Source organism: Octopus bimaculoides, chromosome 10 (assembly GCF_001194135.2).
Source record: "Octopus bimaculoides isolate UCB-OBI-ISO-001 chromosome 10, ASM119413v2, whole genome shotgun sequence".
Lineage (NCBI taxonomy): Eukaryota > Metazoa > Mollusca > Cephalopoda > Octopoda > Octopodidae > Octopus > Octopus bimaculoides.
Window position 1 is genome coordinate 43581277 of NC_068990.1, and position 27452 is coordinate 43608728.

The window sequence follows — 27452 nt, forward strand, 5'->3', positions numbered from 1 at the left end:
CCCCCTCTCTCCCCCTCTCTCTCTCTCTCTCTCTCTCTCACACACACAACTAATTTTTAGCATTATTCTGTGACATCCACATTTAATATCAAAGTGGGCAGTAATTCCAACTTGGTCTTTTTATTTTATTTATTAGTGATGAATTTTTGGGAAATATAGTTTAAAGCAGGTGTTCCCAAACTGAGATAGATTTACACCTACAGGTTAAATTTGGTGATTCTGGATTTGTGTGTATATCTTTCGCTTATAAAGTCTTAAGTTGGGAAGACATTTTGAAGTAAACCTATTTTATGAAAAAATACAAATCTTTCTTTTTTGTCTCGGCCTCTTTGGATTTAACAATCTGTGTTGTATTTCTCTTTTTCTTTGTGTGCCATGCCTACTGGTATTGGCAATCATTGACCTGTTTGCTAAAGGTTTTCTTAGAAAAGATATAGCAGCATACTTTCTGCTTGTTTATTTATAGTTTACTCTGTTTGCCTCCTACTCTCCCTTAGAGCACAGTACCTATTTAACCCTTTGGCAGGGACACTGGTTCATATGACATTTACAGCATGCCCATACAACAGCAGGCTTGTTTGACTTTTATCTAGAAGCCAGTTCCCCTCCAAGTCATTAGCCATAGAATCTGCTACTTGACCCATAACTGAGTCTCTTGACAGGTCCTACCCCACTGGGCCAGAGTTGGGCTTGGAAATGGTGGTGACTAAAGGGTAATTCCATTCTTCTCAAAACCCCTGAACTCAAGCCTCACCACCCATCAATTGATTTAATGTCTTGCTCAGGACAAAATATACTCTACACCTATTAATTGCTGTATTGCTAATGGAGTTGTCTAATTCAGAAGATTATGGTTCTGCTATCTGTTCATCATTAGTTCATAAATAAGTGAAATACTATTGTCATGTGTTATTTTTATTGTTATCATTATTTGAACTTGAAATAATCATCATCATTGTGTTAACCTCCACTTTTTCATGCTTGCATGGGTTAGACAATTCATTAAGGCAGATTTTCTATGGTTCAGTGCTTGTTCTTCCTGTTGCTAACCTTCACCTGTTTTCAAGTAAGGTGATATTTCCCCATTACCAGACATGTTTTCAAAGAAGATTGGAAATGGTTGTATGACAGTGACACTTGTTTACAACTATCACATGATGCCAAGACAGGGAGCGCGCACACGCACACACACACACACACACACATATGCGCATGCAGTTTCTGTGTGCCAAATCCAGTCAGAAGGCTTTCAACTTGGAGTTATAGGGGATACATACCCAAGGTATCATGCAGTGGGATTGAGCTCAAAATCATGTGAGTAGGAAACAAACTTCTTAACCACAGAGCAATTTGTGTGTGTGTATACACAAGGATGGTATATCTGCTTATTTAGAGAAAATTGCTGTTATGTACTTGTTTGTACATACCCATGTTTGATGAATTATTGGGTGTAGTTTTATGTTCTTCAACATAGTGTTATCCCCAATTTTAGTCACTGTTGTTTCAGGTTCTTCCATTTTCTCTTATGGGTCCTAAGCTTTGTTTGATTATTTCTATCAACTCTTATTTTTATTTGTTAGGTAATTGGTAGTTACATTTTAGTGGATTTGGGATATAGTTTATGTATGTATTGAAATGTTATATATTTTTTTTCATTGGAGAAATTGTTTGTTTTTGATAAATAAAAAAATTTCCAAGTTTTGTTTGGTTTAAAATTCAAACATCAAACTTTGATGCATTAAAGTAACAAAGTTACTTTACTCTTATTATCTCCAAGGCAACTAGCTGGCAGAATCATTTGCATACCAGGCAAAATACTCAGCTGCATTTCACCAGTCTTTACATTCTGAGTTCAAATTCAGCCAAGGTCAACTTTACCTTTCATCCATTCAGGGTCAATAAATTAAGTACCGATAGAGCACTAGGATCAATGTGGTCAATTTAACCCCTCCCCTGAAAATGCTGACCTTGTGCCAAAATTTGAAACTATTATTATTATTTTTCTTCTAACTCAGGTTTTGTTGGAACATGTAGAGTTTTGCATGCATAGTGGACTTGTTACTTGCCGCTTACGTTACCATGTTATCTGTTCTTTTCCATGATGATTCTGGCCATGCCAAGGAGGCAAACCTTTTGTAACAGTTCTACTAAGCACTCTGTTCACATTTCCTTTATATTTCTCTTGATGCCTTCTGATTTCTATCCCCAAGGACCCAACAATAATTGGCATATCTTCACCTCCATTTTTTCAGTCAAGCTATCTCGTATATATATAAGAGAGTTATAGATGTCTCTTTTTTCATCTTCCTTCTTGACTATTCATGTGTCAAATGGGTATGCAACATCAATTATAGAGCACGTGTAGTTCACTTTGTCTACTGCCACTAGGTCTGACTCGTGATTATTGTCTGTTTGAATTGGGAAATCCCACAGGATTTTGCTAGTCTCTGACTCTGCCACTATCTCTGGTTTGTTCCCATACCACGTCTTTCCTCTCTCTAACCCTCACTTTTCACATAGTTTCCAATGTAGAACTTTTACTATCTCATCATGTCTCCATTTGGGAAAATCTAGAGCATTCATTTACAATATGGGTCATGGTTTTGTCAACTCTGTAATAGATTTGGCTCAGCAGAGACACACACATTCCTAAGATTGATCCTCCAATTTATGGCCAAAGCTTGGTCTTGCACTGCCAATATAGTGCTCTCAGTTTCCTTTTTCAGTGTTCCTTTCTTTAACCAGTCCCAGCAACTTCAGTTGTGCCTACATTGAATTAGTTATTTGGTCCCTTATTGCGTAGTGCTTCTTCATGCCCTTTTTGTACTTATTGTTTTGTTCTTTTCTTTTTCCTGATTTCAATATGCCCTTATCGCTAACTGCCCCTCACTTTGGGATAGATACTTCAGCAGGCTCCAAAGTTTGATATACATGCAGTCTTCTTCACTTATTAGTTCTTTTCCTTCATTTGCTCTTCTCATGTATAAGCAATCAACTGCACATGGATGACAGGCTCCATGCATGGTTAGGAGCATTCTTGTCCTCCTGTCCAACTCCTTTAGTTCATCCTCTGATCACTTCAGAATTCCAGCACCATACCGAACCACTGTAACTACATGTAGTTTATTGCCAAAATTATGTTTCTGCCATTCAACTTTGAATTCAGCATTTTTCTCAATTGCCACAAATACTCTTTCATTGTCTTTTCTTTCATATTATTATTATCATCATCATCATAAGTACCAGTCAAGTACTGTTGTCAATGTAATTAACTAACCTTGTGCTAAAATTAGAAATAATAATAATTATTTATTATTATTTAATATATGATATAGTAATAGTATTTTACTTTTTTTTTTTTTTCCTGCTGGCTTCAGTCATTGGACTTCAGCCAATCTGAGACAACATCATTAAGCTTTGTCAATCATGATCCTAGTAGTTCTTTCAGTTTTATACTTGATTGTTGATAACCAATCTCTATTTTTTGGAATACCATGTTACAGGAAATAAAGGCGACAACATAAACAGCAACACAAGTGCAAGCACACACAAAAACAACCATAGATACACAATCATATGCCTATATAAATACGCATGTCTTCTACTTATCTCTACATGAAAAAGAAGAGGAAATGAAAACTTAATATATTTCTAAGAATTTAGTATTAGATAGTGTTGGCATAAAGCAGAGTTCACAAATCTTCATTTGTTAGTGTGCTGTGGAATGTTGGAGATTGACATTTCAGGTATTACTCATCCTCATAGAGCAAAATGTCTCTCATACCAATAACACACACACATCATCAAGTTTGTCCTTCGTGTCTCAGAAAATAATCAGGTTATCAGCTTTACACTTTATAATTTGTTACATGCACTTGAAACAGTATTGAAATAAAATAGCCATCTATGTATCATATTCAATGTAAAACATTGAAAAAACAAAATTACCGTGGTATTCATTCAGAGATAACATATCTTATGGATATGCTGTGTTTAAAAACACAATGTATATCAGAGGGAGACAAGTCATCCCAACAATGGCTTGCAAAGATGCTAGATGTATTTTGGCTTACTTGGGCCTCATCAGTGGCATGTACTCACAGCTAGTCACATGTCTGGTCGGGATTTCTTGCCTTTGGTGTATAGGAAACTGAACAAAATGTTCACTGATATTTCAAATAGCTGTGTAGCTGAGTAAAAATCCATTATGTGCAGTAGAAGCTGTATTAAATTAAAATAACCATCTTATGTATCACACTTAATCTTAATTCATCATTAAAAGGCAAATTTACTGCATATTCATCCAGAGATAAGCTTTTTATATATTGGTAGGATGGGGATAGAGAAGAGAGTAAGAAAGTTAAGGGATGAGATGATGAAGATATCAATCAATATAGCATAAGTTTAATATTGGTTACATTTGCTTCAACACTTAATATTGGTTTCAATTGTTTCAAACCATATGACACAGAGATAATGATATGGTAATAAATTGCAGGAGAATTGTATGAATTTATCTATGGTTGACTAGTGCATAGTGGCACCTCATCTGACACCAAACATTATTATTTCTGACTGCAAAAAATGTGTGACATTGCTTGTATGGGGAGGAACAAAAGAAGCTTGCTTCCCAACCACATGGTTCCAGGTTCAGTCCCACTTTATGGTACCTTCGGCAAGTGTCTTCTACAACAGCCTTGAACTAACCAAAGTCTTTTGAGTGGATTGGGTAAACAGAAACTGAAAGAAGCCTGTTGTATATGTATGTGTACATGTCTTTGTCCCCTACCACCACTTGACAACCAGTGTTGATATGTTTATGTCCCTATAACTTAGCGGTTCAGCAAAAGAAACTGATAAATTTAGTACCAGGCTTTAGAAAGTACTGAAATTGATACATTCAATTAAAAACTCTCTGAGGCGGTGTCCCAGCATGGCCACAGTCTAATGACTGAAACAAATAAAAGAATATAATATATATATATATATATATATATGATGATGATGATGAAAACAGTACTGTAAATTTCCTCTCTCTTAATTGTTTTATTATCACAGAAGGGTAAGCTCAATATACTAAATGAAATTGGAGGTAAATTTACTTTCAGAAGTTGACAGGGTAAATGGAACAAAAAATGTTTGGGGACTCGTGGTTTAAGAGACAGCAACAGATTTTGCTATTGCACTGTAGTGCAGGCATGACTGTGTGATAAGAAATTTTCTTACCAATCACATGGTTTCAAGTTTACTCACACTGCATAGCACCTTGGGCAAGTGGATTTGGTAAATAGAAGCCCATCTTGTGTGTTTGTGTGTGTGTATAATGTGTCTCCTTGACTTCTTATAGTGGTAGTAAATGTTGCCATCACACAAATGGTGTCCTTCACTACCAGTCAACTGTGAAAACATGTCAGGTCATTGGAGAATATTCTCTTACTTGGAAACCGGTGAGAGTTGGCAACAGGCAGGGCATCTAGCCACTGAAAATTCACTTTATCAAATTCTATCTAACCCATGTGAGCATGGAAAAGTGGACGTTAAAACAATGAATGATAAATTCTGTTTTCTTATTTTATCTTCTTTTTTTTTTCCTTTATCTCTTTACTTTATCTCATCACATTGATTTGTAATAATAGTGCCAAGATAACAAAACTTATCATACACAACTTTGACAGGTTTTATTATCAATTATTATAGGATTATCTGGATGATCATATGTTCAGGAGATAATCATTGTGTCAAAATTAATGAATGAAACTATATTTTTTTACTCTTTTTTTCTTTCACTTTATTCATCAGAATCCTCACTCGGCTACCAGCAATAAGGACAGTATGATCTTCATATCAGAGCTAACTGTCTTTAAAAAGAAGACAAGTCTTCATAAGACAATGTAGTCCTAGATGCACTTCATCATCATTATCATTTAATGTCCCAGTTTCATGATGTCATGGGTTGGATGATTTGACAGGATGTTCTGGGCCCATGGACTGCATTATGCTCAAGTATCTGCTTTGGCATGGCTTCTGTGGCAGGATGCCCTTTTCTAAATGCCAACTACCTCAGAGTGTACTGGTTGCTTTATGGTAGGAGATGAGGGATAAAGGATTGATAAAAGTGGTAGAATATGAAGGATGAAAGAGAAGGGGCCAGAGCAGAACAGGTTTCTTGCTGTAGAGGAGCTACGTGACCACTCTCATTTTAGAAGATGTTACTCTCAATAGATGAGAGTAACATCTTTTATATAACATCCCATCCTTTCTGAGTAGACCTGGTGGCTACTCAACCAGAAGTTTTTATTTGTTTTTGTTGATTGATTTATTTTTATCAATAGTTTATGTTCTGCATTTTAAAAAAAAACTGAAAAAAATCTGTCAATATTTTGTTCTTGCAGATGATTTTGATCTAGCATACCGCAGTATTCTTCCTCTTGATGTACGAGGTGCTGATCATAAATTGATGTCCATTACCAAGTCTAATGTGGATTCAGACCAAGTGAGTGCCTATGTGTTGTTATAACTATTTTTTATTTTTTAAGTAACTCTCATTTCAGAACATAGAAAAAGCTTGTCCTTCCTTGAAATATTTATGCTGAGGGAACAGTTACTTATGTCTTTTGACTTTCTACTTAACTCTGCACTTTAAATAGTATACTTCTTAAGATGTCAAACTTGTGTATGTGTGCATGCATGTTTCATATTTATAAATACATGTGTACATATACACAAAATCTGCAGTGAATTTTATATCACTCCTTATTTCAGGTGTTCAGACATGTAAAACTTTCTTCTTTTTTTTTTAAGTTTTTGTCTTAACACTTTCATCTCTTGGTTTCTGTATATTACATTTTGCATTATCTGCTGCATGGAATAATTGCAGTGCATGCATGTGTGTAGTTTTGTTTTATGAACAAATTGATGAATACTCTCCTCCTTTCTCTCTTTCTGCAGTGAATATCTATAAGTCAATGATAAACTGATTGATCTACTTGCAGTAGGCAGCGCATGTTCACTTGTACAAATTGTCGTCAGTGAACTCATTAACATTTAAAAAATGGAATAATGCATTCTTCATTGAAATGTCATCTGAAGAATGTCTGGTTGGGATAACATTTTTAAGCAATAGCTACGTAGAACCTTCATCTTTATTTAATTACTTCACTGCTGATGACTTTTCTACTGACATTGTAACTGGAGTCAAGATGCTGGACTTCTAGCCACAGGATAACCTGTTTAAATTCTACCAAACCATTGAGTTGGTATCTTCTCTCTACCCCAATGGTTCCCAACCTTTTCTCTGCCCAACATACTCTAGGAAATGTTTGATTGATTTCTTTTTTTTTTTGCACCCCCACCTATGAAACTAATATAACATTGGAAGATGAAGATGAAAAGATGAAATGGATAATTTTATAATAACTAATTTTCTTTTTCATTCTGTCCTTCTCAGCTTTTTGGTGATATATCTTTTATCAGCTTGATATTTGATAAGTTCCCTATTTGGGGCCATCAGTATTAAACTGATTTTTTGAATGAGGCAAGGACTTCCAAGCTTGCCTCACCTTCAATAAAGGTTGGCCTGGTGTTGCGGTACTTCCAGGTTTCAGCCCCAACAAAAAAATTTATTTACTTTTATTTTTAGTCAAACCACATTTAATTATGTGGGGAAACAAACTGAACTCAAAACAAATTAAGCTTTTAATTCAGTGCATAAAATGCCGATATATATTAAGCAATTAGCTGAGAACTGTAAATAGTGAAATCTACCTCAGTTGTGTGAATATAAAATTCAACTGCTTCTCTGTTCCTGCTTCTCATTCAAAACATGAAATCTTCAATATGATTGTGACTTGTAGGTCTGCTTGTGGATTCAGATAATTCCTAGATTTTGTCATGACAAAAGAGAACTGATTCCAGATTGCCACAAGTCATTGTAAATGGAATGAGGATACAGTTCTTGACCCATAATCTCTTAATGATTTGAATCTACATGTGAAGAATAATAAAGTTTTTGATATACTGAATAAAGTTTCCTCTTCATTGTGATACTGAAAGGCTGTCTTTCATTTCCAGGGTTGGGTACCCAGGGTTAGGAATGCCTGCTCTACAGCTTCTGTTATGTTATTTCCTGTTATACATTGCTCTATATTAGCAATATCACCAACTATGTTCTTGTTTGAATTATATATTATCTCTGCAGTTCTAAATGCTGTTTCTTTCTATTTACCATGGATTCTTTACTTTCTGTTCTGTCTAGAGTGACCATATCACTGTTTGTCAGTTGACATTGGATATTGAGCACTTCTTAGAAGAGGTCATCCACACAGTAGCAGAATGGGGACATCGCTACATTGCATTTCTAAATTATGACCTGCAGCTACTGGATGTAAGTTCTTTCACTATTTAATTAAGTAAATTAATGCTTGTTTAATTTAAGGTGTGACCATCTCTGGTTCAGAAAAATCAGTAATCCAGAATGAAATCAATGTTGTGCCTATATGTCTTTGATGTATTATATATAATCAAAAGATTCACTTTGTGTGTATATATATGTATGTTAAAGAAAAATACATTATTTTCCAGCATACATGTCAAAAGTTTTCAGACAAAAATTTACAACCAAAAATGGTATGTTGACTTATACCCCAAGACCAACTTTAAAGGACTGAAAATTCCATGTGAAATGCAGCCTGATAGTGATAACGATTGAATGTTTACACGATATATTACAACTTGTATGCCACAAAATATGGTGCACAAACGTTCTGTATCACAGTTGGTCATTAAATGAAGGGAAGAAGAAGAAAAAAACTATTTAAATAGTAACTTTAAAATTGCTATGTCATTTTGTATCCAGATTTCATAGATTTGATGAATTTGTGGGGGAAAAGGTTTAAACAGCTGAATCATATAAATATATAATTGTCTTCTGAATAATAAAATACTTCATACGATATTTATATTTAAAGATATTTTCTATTCTTTTAGTGGATTCACTCAAAGGTGTTGGTCAATCTTATTGACCCACAGTATTTGTCCCCTTTCTGGTTCTCAATTTATTAATCCATATTTGTTGAATTGCTTAGTTACTTTTTTGACTTAAGACGCCACTCAGATTTATAGTTTTAGTGTGTGTTGCACTGTGTATATAGTTTTAGTGCGTTGCACTCTACATATATATAGTTTTTTTATGCCTGTTTTTGCATGTTGACATTAATTAGGTATGTATGATTACTGAGACATTGTTTTACAGCCAAGTGCCCTTCCTGGCACTCACCCTTAAATTGTTTTTCAAATAATGGGTATCTTATTTCACACATCTTTGAAGGTATTAAACTAGCTGACAGGAAATGACAGCAATATCATTTCCCATAACTCAGCAATTTTCAGGGAACAAATACTGACATATGTGTGCACACATGCATATGTATCATTGTCATTCATTGTCTAGGACAACACACATTTAGGAGTGCTGCTTATAGACATATTAGAGGACTGAATCACACTTGTGCTCTTAAGTTTTGACTTCAATATGGCTGGAAGCTCTTCCTGACACCAACCACTTTACAGTTTGTATTGTATGCTGGGGTTTTTTTTTGTTTTTTTTTCTGTCACCATCACCAGTGGATTGCCATGTCCTTAACCAGGCTTAAGGGTCTTTTCAGTACTACACTTTTCTGGGTGCATATTTTCGTGGCATCAGCATTAGAGAGGTTGTCATATCCATGATATGCCTTAATGGACCTCTTGACACCATGTCTACTTGCTCAGCAGCTTCTTTACAGAAGGAGAGGCACAAAGTGTAAGGTAGATAGAGGCATGAATCATAACCATGTGATGAGAGGGACGAGTGATGAGGCTACTCAGCATTCTGATGGGGAAAATGAGTGTGTATGGGGGCAGGAGAGGTTGAGTGTGAAGATGTCGATAGGGTGCCCATGTCAGATTGATAGGGGTGTCAAGAAAATGGGAGGTAAAACGATGAAAGGATAACATGGTACAAGGATGGAGGTAGTGATAGAATTATAGAGGGTTGAATGATAGAAATAAGGGCACTAAGAGGGTGTCAAGGTGTGACAGGCACAATCATAGGCTGGGTGCAGAAATATCATCATACCTCTCTGTCTGCATCACTACCACAGTTCTTGTCACTTTCAATTCCCCATGCCAACAATCCTGGATAGGTCTTCTACGGCCAAATCTTTTCTATCATTGTTTATTGCCTGTCTCATGGTCCTCTGTTGTCTCTTATGTCAGATGCAACTTCTTGACGGCAGTCTTCATCACTTCATCTGAAATCTTTCTTAGTCTCTCTTCCACAGGTTCCATTTTTGTTGTATGAGACTACTTTATACAGATGTCAGCCTCTATAGGCATCCTATGTCCACTTCCAAAGCAACTTCCTCTCCTGCACACTACATCTGGTTCTTATATTCAGTTTTGCTTCTCAGTTCATTAATTCTCCATTGTTTGTGCATATTAACTTTACATTGGAAATAAATTAAGCCCAGTGCATCATAAGGTGTATTTCATTGTTTCACAAAAAATATCGAGGTGTGTTGTGGATTTTTGAAAACGTTTAGAAAAAGAAAAAAAGTACTAATGCTTGAGAGCTTCTTGTTATTCATAATTTTGTTATACACAAATATGATTAATAAAACAATGTAAACAATAGCTTTCTACATTTCTTTTAAGATTTTAACTTTCTGTGTAAAATGTGTTATTTTTTTCTGTACTGTGTTTTAGTAATCATATTTATATATAATAAAATTATGACTAATATGTTGTTTTTTTTTTCGAGACACTCAAGTATTAGTATGTATTTCCTGAAACCTAATAGTGTGCTTTTAAAAATCAATGACACACCTAGATACACCTTGTGAGACACTAGTATGCATTTAAGAAACACACACACACACTGCATATATCCATACACATTTACAAAGGTAGTGGCAAGTTGGTCTAGTAAGGTTATATAAACTATTATAACTGAATTTGCTTTGAGACTCATCATTAACAAAGTCAAAACTAAAAGTTTTCCTGTAGATTTATTACTCTATGCCTCTAAGTACAAATCTTGTCAATGACATTATCTTTCTTGCTTTCAACCCTCCACCAACTCAATAAAAGGTGGCAAATCTACTGAAATCAATTCAATAGGATTTTTCTTTCCCTTTAAACAAAAACTAGTCTTACACCTAACTAAGTTAAATCAGTATCTTCCTATATATGTCATTATTGCCTTTAGCTGAACAATATCATTGTGAAAATCCATAAATATATAAACACCACACACATCATCATATATAAAACATGATGAGCTTTCTACCGTTCCCTCCACTAAACTTGTAAATATAAATTGCATTTCAATGTGTATTGTATGTGTGTGTGTGTGTGTGTGTCCCCTTTGTTTCATATGCTTGGCTTAGATGAAAGAAAACTGAAGCAGGATTTTTTATAACTGGATGCACTTCATGTCACCCTGTTTTTCACTAAGGGTGTGTGTATATATATATATATATATATATATGTGCCAGAGGAATTTGAAAGAGCAGTGCTAGCAGACACATTACTGTAATGTGTTGTGGTTTTATAAAAATATGCAGCTTTAGTATGTTGTGCTGTAAGGGTATATTAAACATTAAAGATAGTTCAAAACAGTGATCAGGATATATTTTATTGCTCCTTTTTATGTTCTGATTAAAACAACTGTAGTAGCTTTATTCAGTTTATTATTGTAGGTGGTCCACATTAATACTGTGACCTATAACTGCAAAGTTGTCTTATTTTTAGGTCAATGCAGAAAGTGGAGAGGTTCTAGCAAAGGTGTTTGCTTTAGTCCAGGCAAGGAAAGATTTTAATGAAAAGAAAACTTGCAAACGAAGGTAAGACTTAACAAATATTTTTAATAGATGCAAGCATGGCTGTGGTAACGAGTTTACTTCCTAACCATTGTTCTGGGTTTGATTCCACTGCATGGCACCTTGGGCAAATATCTTCTACTATAACCTCAGGCCAGCCAAAGCTGTGTGTGTCTGTGTTTGTCCCCCATCACTGCTTGACAACTGTTGTAGGTATTTTTGTGTCCCCATAACTTAGCACTTTGGCAAAAGAGACTGAATAAGTACCAGGTTTTAAAAAATAAGTACTGGGGTCAATTCATCCGACTAAAATGTCGAGGCAGTACCCCAGCATGGCCACAGTCTAATGACAGAAATAAATTAAATATATCATAATCTAATAAAGTGCTGGTGTTAAATTGTTTTTAATGTTACTGATAAACTTCTTTTTTTTTTTTTTTTTTTCTTAACTCAGTGAATACTTTGATGTGTGGCCTACAATAAACATGAACTGACCTGATATATCTATCAATCTCTTATTCTGTTCCAGTGTATCAAACCTATTTGATGGGTTTGCAGTGAAACCCATCTGATGGTGATGCCCCCTGCATCATCTTTGTTTTTGTCATTCCTTTTTACATACCAGATTTTGTATTAAACTCTGTTCAGTGTAACTTCTTGTAAGCTTCACCTCTCTAGATCCTAGCTCCCTGCAAAAGCAGAAAATGTGCAGCAACTACATAAGTTTCAATAAGCTTGTCTTTTATCCTCTGTTTCTTTCAAAATAAATACTTTTCTCTCCTCAAAAGTGTTTCTAAATATTAAAACTATTTTTATCATCTTCAGTAATATCCTAAAGCAGTACTATCAAACCAGTATCACATTCAATTGGAGTTTATTAACAGGTAATAACTCTTTATTTTATTTACTAATTTATTCTAAGCAACATTTGGAACACCATCTTATCAAATTAGTTTATATTTGGTTTTAACTAAAAACTTATTTTTCCACTTTATTTTTTTTTTTCAGGAAACTATTCAACTTTTCACATTGAAGACCTTGTGGAAGTAGATGAATCTGATCTCTTGAGGTAAATTCTTCAGTATCTTTACAACTTATTGTCTTAAATATTTTATTAAATATCTACTTATTCTTCCACAACCATTTCATTCATCCACTTTGAACTACATGTATTTATGTGTGTGTTTTGAAAATTGAGTATCCTCATGTAGATTTTTCTTTGTGTTTAGAAAAGAATGGAACCCTGGAAATGGTGAAGTTACACGACTGCAGCATGCCTTGGCTGTGCCTCAGTCCTTTTACAAAAGTGTCTATACCTTAACAAATGAGGCTGTCATCAGAGGTAAGTACATATTACATATCCATTAATCCCCAAACTCTTTCCCTCTGCTTCGGAAGATACACATTTGTGTACAGGTTATAATCAGTTTCTATTGTCTTCTAATTTGACTTTTGTAACATCGGTACCTCAAATTTAGAGGCAAGAGTAACTTAGCACATAATTTACTTTCATTGTTTAATCTTGGAGAGTTAAATAAAAATGTTAATTGTTAATTTGTCTTCTCATATTCCTTCAAGACATAACCTCCCTTTTGATATTGCTATTATGTTTCTTTATCTCTCCTCTCTTACAACATTACTAATATGATAGACAATTCAGAATTTCAACTGATCTTTACATAAATTCTATTTTATCGTATTTCAGTTCCTTTATTAATTTTTTTAATCTTGTTTGTTTTTTGTTTTTTTTCCCTCCCAGGTAATTCTCTGTCTTTGATCCTGGCTCCTCACCATTTTGTTGCAATAAGCCGATGAATGTGGTTGTGTTGTACATCACTGTGTCTTTCATTCCTCAGTTGTTGACCATGCAACATATTTTTTTAAAATAGTGCCTTTGTGAAAACAAGGATATTCCTCCAATAAAGCAAAAAGAAAAAAAAAAGTGTTCTTTATTCAATGGAGTCTCTTTATTTTTTTTTTTTACATTTTCTTTCTATTAATACTTGAACTTGGGTGTGTGTGTATATAAACAGAATTTGTGAGGAAGACTTACCCACTATGAAACTAAAATATAATTATTAATTGTAGTATTGATATTAACCTCTGTTGTTACTCAACATTTAATGTCTTCTCTGATTACTATATATATATATACACATACACAAGAGGGTGCTGAAAATTTCCTGGCTTTAAGGGTATCGCGAAAGGCTTGGTTGGAGACCCAACCTTCTGAGTTCTTTCACTGATCCTCCTGTATTTTCATTTATCCAAAGGCAGGAACTTTTCAGCACCATCTCGTGCATATAATAATTAATCCTGTAATTCTGTCATCATTTGATAGTGTGCTGTTTGTTCTAATTGCTCCTTCAGTATGCAAATTTGAGGTATTTGTATTAGGTAAAAGAATTTTCTTTCATAGCTGGGCAACTTCCTCCTACCAATTTTTACAAAAAGGTACATAATCAACAAAACAGACTGTAACAGGTGATTAAATGTTCGAGATGGATGTTAATAGTATTGGTATTAAGTTTATATGTATACTCCTGGCCTTTTGATAAGTCTTGCAGCATAGCTTTGTAACAGCTTTTCATTTATATAACCAATATCTGAATCTTCAGACGACCAGGACGATTGTTTGAGGCCCAGTACTCTAATGCTAAACTATCAGTAATACACTTTTCTTACTTTGATAACTCGATCTTAGAACCTCTGCCGAATAAATACGAACCCAGAATTATGACCAGATAAGTTTTGTCTTCTCAACCTCGCTAATACCTTTCAATTTATGTGCTGATTCATAACACCTTACTTAGTGCTTTCACTATTCTGTCTATTTCATTACCATGTCAAATTCATTCAGTTATTCAAGTTTATCACACAGTCGCTTATTTCTATAATTCTGTCTTAGATTTCTCAATTCTATATTACTATTGTTAACCTATACTACTCAAATCCGAAAAGAATCTCTCTCTCCCTCGTGTTCTGAATGGGAGAAAGAGAGTCTGCCAAATGTCGACCCAACAGAGGTACCAGCTATCCAAATTAGATAAAGGGGAGGTGTATGGAATGGATAAGTACATATATCAGCTTTGCAGGCTCATACCACACATGCTCCAGCAGGTAAAAATTTGGTTTCAAAATGCTTGTTGTACAAAATGTTGATCTACTTTATTTCAAAGAGTTTGCTTACTCTAAAACTTCATTTGAAAGGACAGACGGAAGTTCAGTAGGGGACAAATTGACATAGTATTACCCCATTAATCAAAGTAAGAGATTCAAATTTGGGTACAGTTATCATGTAATACCACAAAACGAAGCATCTAACCTGAAGATATTTTTGTTCCAAGCCATGCAAATATGAATCCATCCTGTAATGGTATATGTTGGGGACACATGGCTGTTATTTGTAGTCTGCTACATCTTGGAAAAGTTAAAATCAGGGAGCTGTGACTTTCAGAGCATCATTATTGTTTAACGTCCGTCCACTTTCCATGCTAGCATGGGTTGGACGATTTGACTGAGGACTGGCAAGCCAGAAGGCTGCACCACGCTCCAATCTGATCTGGCAGAGTTTCTACAGCTAAATGCCCTTCCTAACGCCAACCCCTCCGAGAGTGTAGTGGGTGCTTTTACATGCCACCGGCACTGGCAACGGCTACGCTCAAATGGTGTTTTTTACGTGCCACCTGCATGGGAGCCAGTCCAGCGGCACTGGCAATGACCTCGCTCAAATGATTTTCTAATGTGCCACCATCACAAGTGCTAGAAGGCGACTCTGGTAACAATTACGCTCAAATGGTGCTATTTATGGGCCACTAGCGCATTTCCTCCTACAGTCATTCTCTTTATTCTTCTCACTAATCACTTCCGTTCTTCCTCAGTACATGACCCTGCCATTTCATCCCATTTTTCTTCACCAGCATCCATTGAAGTTTTGTATATTTGACAAAAATGAAAAAGACCAAGAAATGCTGACAGAATTTTTACAAGAATTTTATTTGACGAGTGTGTCCCAAATTGTGTACAATTAAATAAGTTACTCAGCATTTACTAAACTGAATTTAAAAAAAAAAAAAAAAAACAATAGTAAACCAATTTTTTTTTTTTTATCTTTTACATCAATATAAAAACTTATGTACATCCAGCAGAAAAGAGGCAACTTCAGCTTTTTAAAAAATTTTTTTTTTCAACTGGTACACAATTTTTACCACCAAAAAATGAATGACGTTTTGGAAAGGGAGGCAAAAGAACATTATGTGTATGTGTGTACATGTCTACATGTACACAAAATTGCAATTTCATTTGAGAAAAGACATAGAAAACAAAACAAGTATTTCAACTCAGCTCAAATGAAGAATATTGATTTTTTTCTTTTCTTTTTTTGAAGAAGTAAATGATTAACTTTGATTATGAAACTGTTTGTGTGTATATATATATATGGTTTAATATTTCACACTTCACTACCAACTTATTGATTCAACTAAACTAAAATCAAGGGTTTCACAGTCTTTCATTTAATTTTTTTAGAACCATCTTTTAATCTAAATAGGCCCCACACCCTAACTTATTTAACAGTCTTGATTTTCAGAATTGATCTATTATTTCAAAAACGATTATCAGAATTAGGGATTAATTTTCTTTTTTTAAGCTGAAGTAGTAATATTTTCGCATTTTAATCTAATATTGTGTTTTTTCTATTTAATAATTTTTTAATGCGTTGGAAGACTGATTAATCAGTCAAATCCTGTTGATATTTCAACTGGGTTTTAATGGATTTCTTCCAGTATCAAATGAGATCAGGAAACGATTTAAATTTCTTTTTCCGCTTTTCATCAGAAATTATAATCCAGCCCCTCAAAAAAATGTCATATCATTGGTTGTCTTTGGTACAGACATTGCACTATACAACGTACAGATTTCTGTTTATTGTTATATGAAGTTCTCCCACCCCCACCCAATTTTCTTGATTAATTTAAATTACCAGAAACAAACACCAAATGTGATTCTAATTTAATTGATTCCTTAAAATAAATGACACAAGAGCCATTAAAAATTTCAAGGGTGAAAAGAGTTGATTGGCTCAACTCCAGTTTTATACATCAGTGGTACTTTTTGTTTTGTTTTAACTTAGACCCCTTCTTCAAAAAGGTCAGATACAGTACAGTGGAGTGGACCATGGCAGGGTAGTGTGGCAGCAAACCACTTACAAAAAAGCATTTCACTTGCAATGTCCTACATCTGTAAACAACATCAATATATTACTTAGTTACAAGATCAAAGGGCAGGATGAAAGTGTGATGTGATGTTCAAGTTTTTTTGGGTGAAGGCGGATGGGGGCATTAGCAGTGTCAAAAGATAACAATTCTAACAGATCATCTCCTTAAGAACTTACTCTACAAGGTTTACCATATTCCAAAAGCTAACTGAATACAACATGCCTTAATTCCTTAATAGTCATTCATTTCATGTAAAACATTGTAGAAGTTAATAAAACATTTTAAAACAACTTAATTTGGGTTATCAAATAATTGATTGATTTCAACAAGGGATTTTTGATTTTAGTAATTAAAAGAAAAAATAAATAATCTAATAAGCTGCATTCACTGTTAGAAAAAAAAAAAATGAATTTTTGGCTTCACTTTGCTACATTTTTAGCATTAATTTCTCTCTAGACCCTATATGCAGTAAGAAAATTTGTCTCAACATTTAAAAAAAAAATTTACTAACTTCACCCTCAGCTCAAACAATCCTCAACTCTTTCTCAAAAAATTTTTTTAAGAACCTGAATTGCTAATTTACTCAGCAAATGATCTTTGCTTTCCTATTGGTTAATTTTGGCTGGCAATGAACCAATTTCTTCAGATTCCAGGTTTTACTGTAACCATAGAACTTTATATTTCTGAAGCTATAGTAGTTCCACTTTGTACATTTTAGGTCAGTTGTAGAGAACACCTTTTGCTGCAAATTGGATTTTCTAAGGAAAGTGGGTATTCTTAGGGTTAACCATTTAATGATCTGTGAACACAAATCATTTAATCACTGTTTAACTCAAGGTCAGGTCTCACTGAGTAGATCTATGTTCAAAATAATCCAACCATGACTCCAGTTTTTATATATAAGCAACTACATCATCCAGTATTTTTTTTTTCTGTTAAGGTGGTAGAGATATTGTTTCTCATATTTGGTTCACTAATATTTATCAGACCAGTTTCCATTCCTAGACACTGGTCTAACTAAACTTCCCTACAATAATTCCCAGGTCAACTGTTCAAATTAAGGTATATAAATTTTTGTAATACAACAGCAAAATCTCCTTCAATTCATGTCTAAAAAAGCGATAAAATGAAACCAACATTAGGTAATCACTGCCAATGGCTGAAGTGTTTTATCATAGGTCTGTACTGGACTAGTTTAACCTATTTAGTTAACCAAATCTCAATATTTGAAGGTAACTGGAAAACTAGCCTGAAGACACAAAAATGGGAAAGAAAGAATGATTTCTTTACCTTGACATAAGGCCAAGACTTGTAAGTTTTTAGAGTCAGCTGAATTATCTCCACTTATTGCATAATTTCTACTTCTAACAAACATTGTAATAAAAAAAAAACAGTTTCTAATTGAAACTAAGGTATTTAAAAGTTGCTGGGTAGTATTGAGTTATGTCCCTTCGTTTCAGCCACGAGACCATCAACTTCAACAATGAGGCTTTCGATAGACACAAGACTCAGTTTGTAGGAGAATAAGTGATATGTAAAATAGAGATCAAATAACATTCTCAAGAATTTGCAGTGTCAGCAAAATGGCCACAAAGAGAATGCAAAACCAAGTCGCAATTTTGAAGATTAATAAATTCCTAATAAGCACAGTTTCATTCAAATAAATAATATTGATTGTTTAATTTCCAGTTTCTAAATAACAACTTACGATGGAAACTGAGTTATTTGTTCTTGAGATATACGTTTAACTTAATTTAGATGTAATTCTATGAAAGAATATATTTATTTTGTCTTAAAAATCATCTTAGGTTTTGGTAATGCTTACTGAATGAAAAAAAAAATATATATATATATATACTCTACCAGATAACTGCTGGTATCAAATGCAGATTAATTATCATACATTAAGTTCAGAATGAACTGAAGGCTGCACGAGGTTCGACTTCAGTTCAAATCAGAATATTTTAGCTGTCAAAATGGATGCTCTCCCTTGGTAGAAAAATAGAATTTTATATTTTAATTCCATTTCTAGGACTGATAAAATGGGAACTTGTGGTGTGTCATCCATTTACTATATTACAGTACATAAAATGAAACATGAAGCATTAAAGCACTTTCTGAAACTGAAATAATTATGACCTTTGAAAATAACCTTATATACACCTAAATATAACATTTGATACACTGGAGAAGCAGTTACTGTTTTTACTGTCTGTTCTCACATAATAGTATAGGTAAGATAATTGTTCCAACAAACTATTATTATAACTAGATTCCTTTTTTATTACTTGACTGTAAAACGTTTGTACATCAAGATATAATATGCCATGCCTTGTAGCACAATAGCTGTATTAGGTTTGAGCCTTGCACATTGAGGCAGTAGTTCAACACATGTATTTAAGGTAAAAATTTATAAATAATTCTAGTTTCCTTTTATGTGACAAGGCTACATCAGTAGTATACATACTATGAATGTCAATGTCAGCATGAAAATAATATGTCAGTCACATTTAATACATCTTAAACAAAGCAAGACTTTAAAATATAGATATTTATATATCCAATAACACAAGCTCAAGTAGCTTCACTTTTATGAGGGAGTATTCAACAGGTGTACAAGTTCTGATTTTAGAAGATTAAAAGGGAAGTTGCATGAACATCACAAGTGTAACAGCTACACTGACAATTAAAACTTCTTTGTAGACAAGTTGGCAGGAGTCTATACATCACTCAACAAATATAAATTTTTCACCAGCACCAAATAAAAAAAATTTTTCAGAAGAAAAAAAAATCTTATTCAAAAGAAAAACAAACATAGTACTTGCCAACATAAAGTTTGGTTTTTCTTTTTGTTAATGTTAGGGTAGTGTATGGAATAAAGATTGATGAATACAATACAACAAAGACATGACAGAGACTTGTTATTGTCACCTGATACAGTTGAGATATGGTTTATAAGATGGCTCCAGTACATTTTTAAGATATGGTATGATTCAATATATTTCCAGTTACAAAGAAATATAGTAACATTCACAGAAAGGTAGGTATACATTGATCACATCCTACACTGCAAATTCCTGTGATCACTTTCACATGCCTCATATATGTATATGATAGAATAAAAGGATACAAAGATAGACAAACAAGCTTGGCTTCATCATTATGATACCCAGACCAAGCAGCAATCAATGAAATGACACCACATCCCTAGAAGTTTTGGAGTCAGCTAGAAAGATTCAGGCTTCAGTATCATGGGACAAAAGACAGAATACTCTTCATAAAGGGTCAAAGGGTCACACCATCAATGCAGAATACTACATACCTCTGTTGGATGAAGTTTTGAAGCAGAAACCCCATGGTAAGTTGAGCCTTGGTGTCCTGTTTTTGCAGGACAATGCACCAGCACACACACAGCACATGAAACTCTGTGAAAAATATGCAATTTTGGCATATTATAGATCACCCACCTTACACTCCTGGCTTGGTATCATTTCTTTCTACAACTGAAGAAACACCTAAAGGGAACGAAATTTCACTCCAATTTGGAAGTGATTGCTGCTACAGAGGTCTGGTTGGAGGCCCAACCTTCCAAATTCTTTTTACCGAAAAACTGAAAGACTATTGCAATAAGTGTGTAAATCTGAGAGGAGAATATGTTGAGTAAAATCATAATTCACTGATCCTCCTGTATTTTCTTTTACCCAAAGCCAATAACTTCTCAGCACCTCCTCATATTTATATTTGACTGGATACCTGTTTGCCGGTCTATCGTTTTGTTATACCAGCTTGATCAATGCAATGTCTATAGCTAATTCTCATTTAAGCAGCTACCACATCGCTACATTTAAAGTCAGAGTTAAGGTACAAATTCAACCTGAGACTAATTGTATGCACATTTTACCTTAGGTCATTTGACAATGTATTACCCACAATATGTGTGAATCTTTGTCATTTGAACTGCTCATTATATGTAAATGGCTAGGCATTCCACACACACACAATGTACTTCTCAGGTAGAATCTGTGACAAGGCTATATCTGAATTACACATATAATAATCCACCTGACAAGGCTGCTATAGATATTGTTGACCAGAAACATTTGCCCAAGATGGCACACAATAGGATCAGAACTGGGACCTTGTGGTTGTGAAACAAACCTCTTAACCATTCAACCATACTGTACTTACATATATTCACGCACACAAACACCACAGTTGGGACTGAACCTATTTAGAAAGAGAAGACTCCAAGGATGTGTTTTTATAGACAAGATACTTAATTGTAGAACATTAGTCCAAAGATATATGACATGCTTTTAATTATTTCAATCATTGAACTGTAGCTAAATCAAGGCACCACCTTTGAAGGCTACATCCCTATACTGACTCACAGTATTCTTATACTTGATACTGGGAAAGGCAAATTTGACCCAAGTTGGAATTAAACTCACAACTTAACCAAACGTCATGGTATTTCATCAAATGCTCATCTGATTCTGTCAATCCACCCCTGGCCCCACACTATCTGATATGTAGACGATAAAGTTTTGCATTCTAAACGTCCAATGTTTAATTACCCATTAAATGAATACTCTTAATCCTGAACTAATTACCTTATAGATATTTTACTGATACTGGAATGTTTTGTTTATCAATCAAAATAATTTCTAATTCAGTCACAAGGCCAGCAAATTTGGCAGAGAGGTCAGGTCGTCAGACGACACCCTCAACTCCAATGTTGTGAGAGGTTCACAGCTGTATTACAAACATGTTGCAGGAAAGAATTACAAGGCAGATTCTTCAAGTTGAACCAACCTGCAGAAGACCTAGGGATAGATTAAGACTGAGATGATTGGATAATATCCATAGTCTCAGTTATTCACACTTGGGAATCCAGCTAGAAAGTCTTATGAAAGTTGCTCCTCCTATGGAGGAGATACCTGAGGACTATCTCAGGTGGAGAAGATGGAAAATGGAATGGATAGAAAAAAATTTTTTCCCATTACTCTTACAATTCTAACAGCTTGCAACTTGAGATTTAAAATAATATATATCCATTGTTATTTCCTAAACTGTTTATTTTTAACATAATGAAAAATCTATTTGCTACACATTTTGAATATACTCTCAAATGCCAACTGAACTCAAGGGAGTGTTTCGTATATTAACTACAAATATGATCTGACAGCATATATGTAATACAGTGACTGCAATCTTGTCAAGTTGAGGCAAGCAGAGTTACGTACCTTGACTGTGCACCTAAAGTGTATTATTTAATGTGATAGGTGCAGAAAACAAAAGAAAGAATGAGGTGATAACTTGTGAAAAAATATTACTCTAGAATAAGAAATATATACACAAAATTCGACAGAAAAATAGGATTCCAAAATAACTATTATATAATTTTTTTTTTTAAACTTTCTTATTTCGTAGTGTCCCCTAAACAAAAAATTTTAAATATTTCCTTATTTTAACCATTTCCTCATACTTTTTTCTTAAAGGGAACAAGTAATGCTTTACAATCCTTCACAGAGCCTTCAAGTCTGATGGGAAGGAGGAATAGACCTCTCCCAAGTGCTTACAACAAAGTGGACTACACTAAAGACATCCAAGAGTTGAATTAGGTGGTGGGTTAAATCACCAAACTTGTTACTTTATCAACCCTGGAAGGATGGAAGACATTCTAATAACTTGACTTTCAATTGGGCAATCAGCAATATATATATATAGAGAGAGAGAGAGAAATTCATCTATTTTTTTACTTTTTACAGTCATTTGACTGCAGCCATGCTGGACCACCACTTTTAGTCAAAGAAATCAACCCCAGTACTTATTCTATCAGTTCTTTTGCCGTACTGCTAAGTTTCGGGAATGTAAACATACCAACATCAGTTGTCAAACGTTGGTGGATGGGGAGACACAAATACAGACACACACAAACATATATATGATGGACTTCTTTCAGTTTCTGTTTACCAAATCCACTCACAAGGCTTTGGTCAGCCCAAGGCTATAGTAGAAGACACTTGCCCAAGGTGCCACGCAGTGGTACTGAACCTGAAACCATGTGGTTGGGAAGTAAGCTTCTTATAAATAATCTGGTAGAACTCATAAAAAAAGCTCAATGTATCATACAAAGCATACAGAATATATAGTACAATACAAGAGAAAATGTGATATTAGAATTTTCTTATTGTTAAATAGAATTTCATCAAACTATTTCTTTGTCATTTATGACATATCTATAGACATATGTATATTAGTTTACTAAACCCCACTCAAAATCCTAATTATCTTGAAAATTAATTGAAACACAGGCTGTCAACACATTAGAAATGTAGTTACAAGATAGAGTAAAGCTTTGATTTGCAGCACTATAATTGGAAATGGATTTTTTTTTTTTTTTGTAAGAATTCGACTTCCTTCAATAAATAGTCTGTTCTTTATCAGAGCTACACCTGATCACTAAATCAAATAATAATAAAAAAAAATTAAGAAATTGATTATGACTAAAAGTTTCTGTTAAGATTGATCATTTTTACAATCTAAAGAAAAGAATTCTAAGTTGAAGGAACTTCTTCCACCATCTGCAAGAGGAAGAATATTTCTCACATAGGTACAAAGGCTAGAAATTTAATAGGGCAATGTTAGTCACCACAAGATCCAGTCCTTATTGCGGTGTTGTGGCTTATGAGCCTCAATGACCCTAAGAGCTATGCCAGTTGAGTTCAAGCTCCTGGTAGAGCCTCACATGCTGGACAAGTCAATTAGAGGCTGAACTTATATAGACTGCCTCTTCCCATAAATAAAAAAGGGCTTGCATAAGTCCAACATTCCTATCTAGAAAAAAAATAAAGGTTTCAGAAGCATCAATGACGATTCAAAACTAAGATGTGGGAGAGGAAGGCCCTCCTTCAGGGAAATGAATGATGTAGTGCAGCAAGATCCAAAATGAAAGTGCAAGGATCCAACTGGAGAGAAGCAGGAAAGACAGCCTAGTGTGAAGCACTGAAGAAAAATGGTCAACAGTCCATATTCCAGAGGTAGGAAAGGGGCTTAAAACAAAACATGGCAACAAGATTAGTCAATACCGTCAACCCCAGTACTTGACAAGTATGTCATCAATCCCCAAGGGATGAAAAGCAAAATTGACCTTGATGGAATTTGAACTCGGTACAAAGAGCTAGAACAAATACCACAAAGAATTTTGTCTATTGCTCTAACGAGCCAGTTAGCATTAACTGATAATTTAATTATAAAAGGATGCTGACCACATAATTAAGCAATAAAAAAAACAGGGTTCAGATATAAGCACAGTAGGAAGAAATATTATAATCCACCACAAAGCCCAGTCCTTGTTGCAGTGTAATGGCATGTTTTCCGTGACTCTGAAAGCTATGCCACCAGAACAGAAGCTGCTGAAGCAGCTTCCCATGCCAGACAGATTAAAGAATAGAAGCTTGACTAATAGGGATAAACCACTTCCCAGAATTTTCATAGAACCAAAACCTTTACCTAGAAAACAAGCAAAGTTACAAAAGCATCAATGGGAATTCAAAATCAACAAGACCCTTACCTCAAAAAAAAACATACCAACATCAGTTGTCAAACGTTGGTGGGTGGGGAGACACAAATACAGACACACACAAACATATGTATATATATATATATATGTATATATATATATATATATATATATATATATATATATACGATGGGCTTCTTTCAGTTTCTGTCTACCAAACCTCAAAAATACATGATGAGGGTGGCCCTAACTGAAAGAGCAGTTCTACCCAGAGCTGAGAACAGTGGAGAAAACTTGTCAATGGCCTATTCTGCGTAGGGAGCAAAGGATTTAAGTAAGCCTAATAATGCAGAAAGTTGTCTTCCATGCTTGCTCAGCCACACAATATTAGTTAACAAAAAATATTTTTCTTCTTGACTATATTGAACACAAAATGGCTTATATCTGACCTTGTAAGCATTGGAAATGAACAAACCGACCTTTTCATTACTAATTAATGACTGTTCCTTATGACAATGCATGTGAGTGTGTATTATAATTATTCTAATTAAAATGGTTCCAAAGATTGAACTCAGACTGAATTAACAACAATAGTTATAGCTCAAACTAAATGTGAATACAAACACAAATGAGAAGTGAGAGAAAATTGTGTGTATTTATTACAAACACACATAAAAATGGGTCTGTTAGTAATGGCAGTGGGTATTCAGTTATTTGATCGACTGAATTGCCTGCTCAATGAATTAGCAAGCAAGTATACCCACCCACACATACAAAGGAAACAAGCAGTGCCTTACGGTCCTTCACTGTACTTTCAAGACTGATAGGAAGGAGGAAGAGACCTCTCTCAAATGCTTACAACAAAGTGGACTCCACTAAAGACATCCGAAGATTAAATCTCTAAACCTGATACTTCATCTGCCCCAGAAGGATGGAAGTTACTCTTATAACTTGATTTTCAGTTGGATAATAGGCAATATAGATTTACAATATGAATACATCATTCAGAATACTGCCAAAATATTGTTTGTATTTACCTGGGATTTTAACTAAAATCCTGTATCTTCATGGAAGTACCATCCAACACCCATATCCTCTGGAAGAAGAGGGGTTGTGAACATTATTCTCCTGCCTATATTCTTCTACCAAAATAGCAGATGCTATCTTGGAAGTTTTCTGTCATCCACTGCAGGATCTGGTAAGAATATCGAACATCACATCCAATCAGGTCATGCCTCTTTTGGTCGTCTCAAAGCCAGGGTCTTTTGCAACAAGGATCTGACATTCAAAACGAAGCTCATGGCCTATCGGGCTATTGTCATATCAACTCTGCTGTACGGGTGTGAAACCTGGACTGTTTATCGTAAGGACATGAAGAAACTAGAGCGCTTCCATCAACCCAAACTTCGCTCTATCCAGAACATCAACTGGGAAGATCGCATCACCAATAACTTAGTGCTTGAAAGATCAGGTCTCCTGAGCATCGAAGCCTTTATCATTGAACTTCGTCTCCGATGGTCAGGTCACGTCCGTCGGATGAATGAACACTGCCTTCCCAAGATCTGTCTCTACGGTGAACTGTCTGAAGGAAAATGTCCTCGTGGAGTCCCCTTGAGGCGGTACAAGGACCAACTCAAATCAACCTCGAAAAGCACCAACATCGACCCCGCACACTGGGAGGATATCTCGGCAAACAGATCCCTCTGGAGACACACCATCAAAACGAGTTCAGCAGACTTCGAGAAAGCCCAAGTCGCAAGGGATGAACTCAAGAGACGGAAGAGAAAGCAGCACCTTCTCCTTCCCAAACCAACCCCTTCTATCCCTTGTCCACAATGTCTCTATGTTTCATGCAGCCCTTGGATTGCAGAGCCATCGGCGGTTCAAACACCCAAGAAAATGAACTGGATTGCAAGCTCAGAAACACGAGACGCAGCCAACAACATACTTCTAACTACTTTTACTCTTTATTCTTCTATTTTATTCCTTATAAACTGTGAATTTTAATCCTTGTAAACTGTGAATTTTCTCCGTCTAACATATTCATACCTTGTCTCTGATGATGGAATACCCAGTGCATGGACAACCACTTGGGTTATCCCAGAAATAGCTATAAGACTTCAAATTCACCTTACCTTAACTGAATTATTCTAAATGACTTGAGATACTCGTTCTATCTTGGTTTTGATTTTCTCTCTAATATAATATAAATATGTATATATACATATATATATATTCCATCCTTAATCTCCTTTCTGTCAACACTTCAAATGTATAAACTTCTTCCCTAAAGGCTGGTATTATCCAATGATGGAATCAATTTACAATCATTATTTTAGACCACCATACCCCGAGAAACAGCTGTTGGACTTGGAAAACTCTTCTTCAACCCCTTTAATTCCTGATATCATTTCTATTCTGTGTAAGTCAGACCTTTTCATGTGTAAACATATGTACATTTTTTGTATTAAATGTATTTAATACTTTTTGTATATCGATTTGCCTAACTTGCTTATCTTTACATTTACTCGTCTACCTGCCCAAGTTTAAACCTCTTGAACACCATGAAGTGTATTGTATACAGAGAATATCTGTCTTTCATCTATAAACTAAATATATATGACAACAGACGGAAATTGGTTCATTTACTACAGCTATTTGAAAGAAGTTTATATACATATATATAAAACCTTAAAAATATGCTGTATGACATACCATAAAATGAAAGGAAATAAATTTTGAGGATATACCAGTCTCCATATTCTCTATCGTTATAATTATTGCATATATATATATATATAGATATATATATATATATATATATATATATATATATATATATATATATATATA

The 27452-nt window shown here is 34.6% G+C and overlaps 1 protein-coding gene and 1 pseudogene across 2 annotated transcripts in view; both read left to right on the forward strand.

The window, feature by feature from the left end:
• Positions 1-13819, forward strand: part of LOC106868234 (DDB1- and CUL4-associated factor 15) — a 130816-nt gene extending 116997 nt beyond the window's left edge. For both annotated transcript variants that reach the window (XM_014913400.2, XM_052971140.1), the window contains exons 7-13: positions 6393-6493; positions 8255-8383; positions 11791-11882; positions 12684-12742; positions 12867-12927; positions 13088-13200; positions 13618-13819. In XM_014913400.2, coding sequence (XP_014768886.1) covers positions 6393-6493; positions 8255-8383; positions 11791-11882; positions 12684-12742; positions 12867-12927; positions 13088-13200; positions 13618-13673 — 611 coding nt within the window. In that variant the 3' untranslated portion in view covers positions 13674-13819. The remainder of the gene's footprint in view (positions 1-6392; positions 6494-8254; positions 8384-11790; positions 11883-12683; positions 12743-12866; positions 12928-13087; positions 13201-13617) is intronic.
• Positions 7436-7614, forward strand: LOC128248959 (U2 spliceosomal RNA; annotated as a pseudogene).
• Positions 13820-27452: the final 13633 nt, after the last annotated feature.